The sequence below is a fragment of the Trachymyrmex cornetzi genome, unplaced genomic scaffold, assembly GCF_001594075.2.
Source record: "Trachymyrmex cornetzi isolate Tcor2-1 unplaced genomic scaffold, Tcor1.1 scaffold16, whole genome shotgun sequence".
NCBI classification, from domain to species: Eukaryota; Metazoa; Arthropoda; class Insecta; order Hymenoptera; family Formicidae; genus Trachymyrmex; species Trachymyrmex cornetzi.
In genome coordinates, this window is record NW_017296201.1 from 2366073 (window position 1) to 2376203 (window position 10131).

A 10131-nucleotide genomic window follows, 5' to 3' on the forward strand; every position below is an offset into this window, starting at 1 on the left:
TGAATATTGAACGTGTAATGTTTAACAGAAGATTGAGAGAGCAAGCATTTGCGAGCACATTTAAGGCTATTATTTATCAATATTTCTGATAATTACAAAAATTAAGTTTTAATTGCTGTTTAGAATTTGCGTTTTTTATCCCAATTTTAATGGATTAATAATGGAAGACGATTGATTTTACAGCACCCTGTACATACATCTGTCCCCATTTATCAGAAACCGAAACAGTTATAATTTCCTGTTTGAGCTCAGCTTTCAAAAACGATGCTCACGTTTATATCCCCGACAATATTCCTTCTCTAAATATATATGTACGACGTTGATATGACGCAAAATGATGCATTTCCTAAATATAAGTTGATTATTAAAAAATGTCCTTGTCAAAAGATATTTGTGTCACGATGCATTACTCCTTTATTAATAATAAATATTCAGGAACGAAACGGTTTCGATGGATGCCGAGATGCTCACCGAACGTTCATGTTGTTCGGGTATTTTTTCTTTATCTAGAAGATTTCTATTTTCGCTTTTCATTGTACAAATCGACCTCGCAAAATTTAATTCGCAGAATTGCCGAGTCATAAGCATAACGTCGCAATTTCAATGACTCGCAGACTGACGCAATACCTACCGCGCACGAAAATAAGGTAGAAACAAGGTAGATAATACGATATAGATATTATAGATCATATATTAAGATTTTCGCAGAACGTTCGTATTTTGTTTCCGAAGTAAAAAAAACATGCTTTTCAAAGAATGGTTTTCTCTTGTAAAATTTGACCAAAGTTTGACGTAAGAATTCTATAAAACTGGCGTATGACTATCAGCGAAGAATACTAAAAAAAAAATATATATATATACTTAAAGATACTTCAGAGTCGATGTGTATCTCGAAACGAGATAAAAATTACAGAAGTGAATAACTCATCAAGTGTCGACTAATGAAATTATAAATATTCTGATGAGAGATTATTTTGCTTGCTTTTGTAATTTTTATTTTATTTTAGATACACAATCGACTTGCAGGTTCGAAAAACAATAACTAAAAAATAAATTGCGCGTACACACTATTGGCTTTTATCTTTAAATTCGAATTACTTCGTACATATTACTTAACTTTTTCGTAAATAAAATATTGAAGTTGGAAAAGGAAAGGAACAATAATATCAAGGTAACTATCAATTCTTTCAGTCAGAAGTACCAACAAGTTCACAGTTGCGTCGTACACATGTTTGTTTTATTCAATGATCATTCAAAAAAACAGAAAGTCTACATAAGTCAGAATAAATTCACTTAAATGAGGAGGTAATGTCTAAAAATTGAACCGTCAAAGTTTTAACTCGACTGGGTCGCTTGAAATTCTGTAAATGAAACTAATTTATAATATTGTGTGTTAAAAAAAATGTTAACACGTGCACTTTCTCCGCATTGGATAATCATCAAGCATCCAAATCATCGAGTTATAAATATATTGGCGCTATTTTCTGCGTGAGTCACATATGTGACAATAGCATATATCGTAAATGGTTGTCACTTTGTGCACAAGTGAGAGAGAGAGAGAGAGAGGAGAGAAAGGATATAGTATTTCCTACACGTACTGACTACACACACAACATACACACAAAATCTCAATACAATCTATTGCCTACTCTTTAACTTCAAACTTATAAACGTTCGTCGTCGTCTTACCACACGTTCATTTAGGTTCTTCTCGTTTGTGTATCTTTCAAAACCAATAAATGGTTAATCAGCCTAGCTGATTCAAATTCTGTGAATGCGTCCGTCAGTTTCGTCGAGACAAATCTAATATCAGAATTAACAAAATCGTATCAGTCTGAAAAAATTAGCGGTCAACTCAAGCTTTTTTTAAATAATAACTATCTTCGTTTTGTGACACGCTTATTACAGATTAAATACATCGTAGGAAATAAATCCATTGCCATAAAGTAAACGACTCACAATAGAGACGTAGAGTCAAAGAGCGCCCGCTATTGCAGTTTAATAAACGCGTCTTATATCTTTTTATAATCTTACCATTTCTCAGATTACGCATATTCTAAAAATCATGACAAGCATCAGCCTAGTTTCAAATTGTCCTTATCCGAAGACATCTCTCCTCCTAAACAAGCAACTGACACGGCGGAAAAGAAACTGTTTCCTTATACTAGATAAGTTAATAGATAATTCGTATTGCAAATACGAATCTTTTGGTAGATCTTCTACTTGGAATCTGTTTCCATTTTGATCTCTTCCGCCTTTTTATCCTTCTTCGAAGCCTCGCTATCGGTACCTTCTCCGTTGCTGTTATCGCGTCTTCGTTTTCGAGCGAATCGTCCCTTGAATTTCGGCGGCGGCAATTGCTCCATACCTAGGACTTTGTGAATCTGGCGGAATGCCACTAATCGTAAAGCGTGCTGCGCCGACGAAGTAATATCTTCTCTCTGTTGAGACGTCATATTTCCTATTGCGTCAACTGGCTCTTTCTCGCATGGATCGGATAATCCTAAAACGAAGAGATTATGAATCAACATTGATTTCAGCACATTATCTTTCGATCAACAGTACAGCTAAAATTTTTATCAGATTGCCATATCATCTGCGCGTATCGCGGAAAATATGATTATGATACAGGAGAACAAAGTACTTGTACTCGAGTTCAAAAACCAGCTCCACAATACGCTCAGTCTCGTCATCTTTTTCATCATTTGGAGAAAGGAAATTAAAATATCGAAACATGATATGACAAAATAAATTTTAGAAATTACCTGGACTACCCGGTAACAATATTCCTCCAGCTACGCATTCCAGAAGTCTTCTTAAGGCTTCACCCGGACTAAGGGGACCTCCCGCGGTGCTAATCACTTTCTCAGTCAATAATTCCAATGCCTGTATATATTGAAAAACGAGTTTTTCGAGAATTGAAAAATCGTGAGAACAAGCGAGTAATTAATGGGTGTAATTAATATGTCGCGTATACTAACCCAAGGATTTAACGGACCCCATGTTGGCACACGATTACACAGGTCGCGCATTATACGGATAACCATAACACAGCTCTGCAGCGAGGTAGCTCTAGCCTGTTGAACAGGATTAACATTTTAAAAACTACGATTTAATATACGTAATAGATGCACTGGCTCTTCTGAAGATAAGACAGCCTAAACTATCCTTCGATTGCTTTGTGTGGGCTTTAGCTATCCTCCCAGCCTCGTGCCTAGTGCCCCTAATAGTATTAGCCCATATCAATATTACCGGGTGTTTATCGATTACTCTTTCCTAGACGTTAATACCTATCGCAATAATTAAAAAAAAAAGCCATAATTCATGTGTTTCAAGGAAAACTGTGCACATCTTAGAATAACTTTAGAACTCGACTCTAATCTATAGAAACACCCGGTACACTTATGACGCGCTACTGTGTGTTTGTGCTTGTCTGTCTCTTTTAATCTCCAAAGCTGTGCAATTAACGCACATGAAATTGTTACAATACAAAAATGGAACGAAATACATAATCTCACAAAAGCTGTACTGATGCTATATGTCGATTTGCTTTCAAGTTAAGACAGACCTAGAACAGACGCAGCCTAGGCTACAACGCATTAAGGACGATCCAGAATAATGAATTACGCTTGATCGTAAAGCAATCGAGGTCTGCGTTAGTAAAGAAAATAAAGAAAATCACATTCATTATAAGGATATAAATGAATTATACTCGAATTGCGATGTCTCGCAGTGCAGTTCCTATTATTCTGGATGTTGAAGATTTAAAGCAAAGCAGATGTAAATGCATCTTGCAGCATTTTCGCGTGACTGTTGAGATACACATTTACATGTTGCTTACTTGCAAGATTTCTTGCCTGATATATCTGATCGCATGTTCGATGTGTGATTAGCTTTCTCTTCCACGTACGGACGATGCCACTGTTATCCGTTATTTTCGGAACTATTTTTATTTCGGACTGTTCTAAATTATGGTATGGTTATAAACGGTGGTAATAAACGTGGTCCGAAACGTAAATGTAAAATCTTAAACTCCGAAGAGGGTACAGTGGACAAAGCCGACTTGGTGTGTGTTTCAAAATTCAGCGGATATAGAAACGGTGAACATCGAACGTGATCAAATAAGCAATTCAGACAGAATCATGTCAACGACAGGTCGGTTAATGATAAAAAATAAAACCGTCACAAGGCTGGAAGTTTCTAAGACTGCTTTTTCTCTTTTTCTTTCTTTTTTGGTTTGATTAAAATTGTTTTAAGAGAGAGAGAGAGAAAGGACAATTTGCACGCGTCTCACGTTTTGTCAGGAGAAAATAAAAGAAAATGCTTCGTTACATAGCGCCAAACAAGAATGTGGCACTGACAATTTGAGTTCTTGAACTGAGAGTTAATGGATTCAAACCTGAAACCACTTCGCGTGCCTGAGTGCAGCTAAAGCTTCCAAACACTTAGCCTTGGGAAGTACATCTGGTGGGTCTGGTTTCGTCACGATGGAGGCTGCGGGCGTTGTTTGCAGTTGAGCAGCTTCCTGCTGCTGCTGTCCACCATTATCTGAGATTTCAACAAAGAAAGCACAACACGCTTAGACAACACTTAGAGTGTTTGATCATGCCCAGAGATTTTAGGTATTCCCTCTCTCTATTAATATTCGTTTCAACTTAAGCACCTTTATATTGTGGGCTATACCGTAATGATGCCAACGTGAAAAAAGAAATATAAGCCTGATCGAATGTAGTACGTTTGCAATGCACCGAGTTCACCCCCGTTAAAACGTTCTTTCTCGGATGGTTCTTCTGCCGCTTAAGAACATCCGACGATTCCTATCAGCATCGGTAGTGTCACCTCTATCCGCTTAAAAGGTAGGTAGCACCGATGCCAATAGAACGGTCGGTTAAGATTCAGAGGTAATGTAATGCACATCGCAGAATGTGCGTACAGCATTCGATAACAGTCAGAGGGATTTTCTGTCTTTTTTTATGCATGATCAAAAAGTCCATAGTTTTAAGATTGCCTCAGCGTTGTTTCCTCCTATCGCAAGCGTGTCCACGTTCAATGAAATCTCTCGTTAGTATTGTTCGTCGATGGAGATTCTAGTTCGAATATTCATTTTCGACAAAATATACAAATCGCTACTGTAAATTACATAACGCGCAACAATGGAAGCCGGCATCTAATCGTATCATATTTACGCTCTTTTTCTGCGAAATTTATCTCAATATCGTTATTGAGTATTGTTTCGTGATATACTCTTAATAATTGGAAATGAATTCTACAAAGAGGACTCTGTCGTGGACACACTAAGACACGCAGCTATATCGAAAAGGAAATGAACTTTTATGTTAGAGCGTATGTACACTGGCAACCGTCGAATCGTCCTTGGCTGCCCCGCATCGTCCTGGTGCTTAAAAAAACTTACAGAAAATCTTCTGGGCCATGAAAAGAACAAACTAAATGTACAAATCGCAGAGTAGATCAAGAAAACGACATGAAAATAAAAGAGGTGCACGATTTCATAAAAAACCCCGCTTCGCCTTTATAGTTATCCTTTTCTTGGCCACTATAAAAATGCGAAACAATGAAATTACCTGCTGCGGCAGACTTGGGTGTCTCGCGCATCAGAGGGCTGGTGAGTGTCACGCTAACGGTAACTGTACCCCCGGAGACAGTCAAAGCCGCGGATTCCGGATGCTTTCCAACATTGTAGGTTTCTTCTGGAGCTACATTCTTTAATTCGCCCGGTAAAATCTCAGCAACCTTATTGAGCAATGTTCTATAAAAACGAATAGTCTGGTAAATTATAATGTATACGCGCGATTACTGTATGCAAAGAAATCATTTGAGATACCTGGTAGGTTTCTCTGCACACAGTACAACAAGACACACGTGATTATCTCCTGATAATAATAGCCCTTTGGCCAAGTTTCCAACGCGCATAACGCCACGAAGTATCCTAGAATCTTCTTTTTCCTTTTGAAACGAGAATAGATTTCCATCGCTTCCATCTTCTTTTTGTGGCGTAACTGCCTTCTTCTTGTCAGCTTCTTCTTTCTTCAATGCATCAGCGTTTGCCTGCGGGGTACCAGCCTGTACATTTGCTGCAGTAGCATTGGAATTGGCAGGAGTATTCTTTTTACCTATAAACAATCATGTTCGTCAGTGTAAGCCATAGTTTTTAAAATTTGCATAAAAAGAATGCTTGAAAGTACTTACCAGCCTCAGCTAAAGCATCCGACACAAACTTCAATGCCTTTTCGGTGTGAGAAACTATTTTCTGAACTGCCAACAGTTCTTGTTCCTTAGGATAAATAGTTGTATGATGCGCCAATACATGTTTGTCGTCAGATGAATCCGGTCGTCTTTGAGGACCTGGGAATAACATCATGGGTGGCGGCCCTTGGAATGGACGCGGCATCGGCGGGGCACCTGATCCACGTCCATATCGTCGATACCATTCGAAATATTCGCATTCTTCCTCGTAGCGGCGCCTTTCTTCCCAATATATCATTTCCTCATCCATCATGGGTCCCATAGGTCCCAATTGATTGATCTCTTCTCTGCGACGTAAATACTCGTCGCGCATTTGTTGCCTACGTAGTTTTTCTTCCAACATCTTGCGCTGTTTAAGGCTCGGTTTCATGTCAACAATTAAATCGGGATTGACCTTCTTCTTGTAGGCAAATCTATGACGGCGACCTTTCATATGCATGTCTTTGGCATTGGGATCGTTGAATCGACACTCACATAGTTTACAATTGAAACTTATAATCTTTCCATCCTCAGATTTATTCTCCTCGATATATTCTTGACCGACCGGTTGAATATCCTTCTCATCGCCCGTAGCCTCTTCCGCGGTTTCTTCGACCGATTCCTCCTGCTTAACCTCTGCAGTTTGATTTTGATTCACTGTACCCAAGTTTCCAGCTGAAACATTTGTACAAATGCAATTGAGATTATATAGATGCTTTTTAAGTCCTATAAATATTAATGGAAAAATATCACTAGATTTTAATAATTTCTCATAACATGCAAAAATGTAGGAATTTACTTACAAGCGACAAAATTGATTTTCGGTGTTGCTGTCACTGTCGACTTCTTAGCAGCCGCAGCTTTCGCAGCTGGTTTTGGATTTAGAACTGTAGGATCCGCACTTGGTATAGGTTTTCCAAGTTTAGTGTGCAATTTGACAACCTTCTGATGTTTGGCACCTCTGATATGAGCGGCGTAGGCATCATTTCCAGTACAAGTTACATCACACAGCTCACATCGAAGACTGTTGCCTGCTCCACGCGCTGGGGGCTGTTGTGGCACCTTCAAGGAAGCCTCCTTCTTCTTGTGCTTCTGACCCTCCAGATGCTCACGATAAGTCTGTGGCCCGGCGCAGCTGATCTTACAGACATCGCAATAGTGAAGTTGTTGAGGCTTAGGAGGCTGCTTGGGCCGCATTGCCTTCATCCCTCCCCCGCCAGCTCCGAATCCCTTCCGTCCGTAGCCCTGCCAACCTCCAGTCTTCTGGTTAGTGGAATTGCTGTTTGCACTCTGTTGGGCTACATACATAGTCGCAGCGCTATATAGCGCTGCGTCGTAGCCGGAATACGTTGTACTCGCCGTTTCTAAGGGAAATGAAATTGAAACCTCAAACTTTGGAGGGGCCCAAACCATTCGTACTTTCGCGCGGCGAACAAAACTTTTACTATTACTCATTTCAAGATGCATCAAAAGACGAACTACGAAGACTCCACGAAGACGAAACACCGATGGGAAACTGATGTACTTGAAAATGTGCTCCATTCTTCGGAGTAGATAAAATGAAATTTATAACTTCTGCTAACTCCTCAAACTGTTATTACGATCGAGAATGCTAGCAGAGCTTTGAAAATTTGTTTTGGCATTTTTCATATGTATTGTGAGAGGATCAATTTCATGTTATTAGTTTCTACGTCACAGTTAGTGGTCAAGAGAGGACCGAAAATATTTAAACATAAATGTATAAGAAAAAGTTAACACACTTACTATTTGTTGCAGTTGATGGAGTAGCAGCAGGCGTAGCTGGAGCTGTGTATCCTGACGAATAAGTAGCGCTCTGCGTAGGATTTGATTGCTGATAAGCCGTACCAGATGCTTGATAGGTCTTAGCTTGTCCAGTAGTAGTGGCTTGTCTAGCAGTACCAGTATAAGCACTGGTCGTGCTGTAAGCAGGCTTTGCAGCCTGATAATGTGTTTCAGTAGTAGTATAAGTTGCTGCAGCTGCTGCTGGTTGTTGGTAATAGGTTTTAGTCGCGTCGTATGTAGCTGCTGGAGCAGCTCGTCCGTAACCGTAGTCGTAAGTTTGAGCTACAGTACCGGGATTGGCAGCTGCAAGGAACATGTATTGTAAGATATTATTATCTTATTTGAAAATAATTATATTATTGATAATATACGAGAAACAAAAAATACTATTTAAAGCATTTAAGCTAACATTATATTTGTTGTACAACAAATGTAATACAATAATAATAAATGGAAATATTTCTTGTCATTCATTCTCAGGCCATGTTCCGATATATACCACAGTATTCAAAATCTACAATTCAATGTTATGTATATTATAGTTTTTCAGTGCTGATAGTATACATTGGAACATGTTTGCTCGCGTTGCTCTACTTTTTGCACTCAGCACTTTTGCTTTCTTTCTTTTCAACATTTAAATATATTTCATTTTAATTGCAAAAATTTCAAGTAACGTAAATATTGGAGACCTATAGTCTCCAATAGTCAATCAGCCAATTGTTGAAACAAGCATCTATTAATAATGTATTTAATTTATAACTCGACTCAATTCTAAATCAATAATTTTTCTTTTTAATTACAAAGAGCTAAACTATGCAAAAAATACAAAAAACTAGACAAATCGATTCAGAATCGGGTCGAGTTAGCATATCGAATACATTACAAGTCTCAGTAAATTTCCGGTTTACACTATGACTACGTTCCATTTAACACTCATGGAATCATTTGATCCTTGCTTATCTATGGTCTGTTTTCTGTTCCTGCACTAGACTGTTCTAGAACTCTCTTTCTCGCTTTAAACAAATATCAAACGTATATCTATCTCACTTTAAGTTCCAAAAGTGTACACTAGTTCAGCCACAAAAAACAGACCTATAATGTTAAATAGAATTGTCCATGGTAGATCATTGTACCACATGAAAACTTATAGAGGAAACTGAGTGCAAGTGTAGCTCCCCTACACCTGAACCCGATTAGCACTTTTTCTCTCCCCATGATATTCACAAATACTTGTTCAAATCTTTAAAAAAAAGTTTATATTCAATGAAAGATGGAATTTTGTACAAAGTACGTTAACAATAGGTGTACATTTTGAAATTTCAAATTTCTTTCATAGAGGGATCGATAACCGAACGTGACCATGCGGAATTCGCACGTAGAACCCACCTGCGTACGTTGTCCCAGTTGCGGCTGCAGCAGCAGCTGCCTGATACGTCTCGTAACCGGAAAAAAAAATATACGTGGCAGCGGTAGCTGCCGGAGTTACCGCGTATCCTGCTTGCCCGGTCTGATATGCGGCGCTGGTCGCCCTATTCGTGAAGCAACATTAAAAAATAAAATTATCACAACCGGACTAGTAGAGGTCGATAGAGCGTTCGCGCGAGGAAATGCGACACGCAATGGCAACGCGGACGGTGATAAGTACGGCGTTGGAAAAATGTAACAGGGAGCCCCTCGGGGGAGACGCTCGACTCGGGACGCTAATTTCTCGCGGCGAGAATAATGGCCGCCAAGCCGGCCGTACCTTTCAGACGCGTGCTGTCGGAAACGCGAACGTCTCTTATCACTATCGCAGGCACACGCTCGAGGCCACGAATCCTCGCTCGACTTAACACTAGCTACTTAGTGATAATGATAATGCAGACGAATTCGTACCCATATTGCGTCCCACCGTGGGCAAAGCCGAAATAATTGTTCTGAGCCATCCTTCCTCGCGAAGAGAATCTCGGAAAGAAGGACAATGGAGGCAGTCGTAGGGCGTGCCACGAGTGTACTCGAAAGATAGAACGGCGGCGGTAGTGCGGTACTGCCGCGCGCGCCGATTGGCTGGCGAGCGGCGCGCCCTCAGTGGCCGCTTCCGCAAAG

The 10131-nt window shown here is 39.5% G+C and overlaps 1 protein-coding gene across 2 annotated transcripts; it reads right to left on the minus strand.

Annotated features, from left to right (window-relative positions):
• Positions 1–1195: 1195 nt before the first annotated feature.
• Positions 1196–10044, minus strand: Zn72D (Zinc-finger protein 72D). Of its 2 annotated transcripts, none has more exons than XM_018504052.1 (11): positions 9922–10044; positions 9433–9575; positions 8008–8349; positions 7047–7496; positions 6208–6918; positions 5843–6131; positions 5583–5767; positions 4400–4548; positions 2982–3077; positions 2766–2886; positions 1196–2503 (listed from the first exon to the last, which is right to left on the minus strand). In XM_018504052.1, the coding sequence occupies exons 1-11, from the start codon at positions 9969–9971 to the stop codon at positions 2220–2222; spliced, it is 2820 nt and encodes a 939-aa protein (XP_018359554.1). In that variant the 5' UTR covers positions 9972–10044; the 3' UTR covers positions 1196–2219. The 2 variants fall into 2 exon arrangements, with proteins under 2 accessions (XP_018359554.1, XP_018359553.1); XM_018504051.1 differs by having other exon boundaries at positions 7047–7607.
• Positions 10045–10131: the final 87 nt, after the last annotated feature.

Coding starts and splice junctions, on each gene's coding strand:
- Zn72D (XM_018504051.1), bottom strand. CDS start 9,971: ATGGCTCAGAACAATTATTTCGGCTTTGCCCACGGTGGGACGCAATAT. Junction 9,576..9,921: donor CACGGTGGGACGCAATATGG/GTACGAATTCGT, acceptor CTTCACGAATAG/GGCGACCAGCGCCGCATATC. Junction 6,132..6,207: donor GGATGCTTTAGCTGAGGCTG/GTAAGTACTTTC, acceptor GATTGTTTATAG/GTAAAAAGAATACTCCTGCC.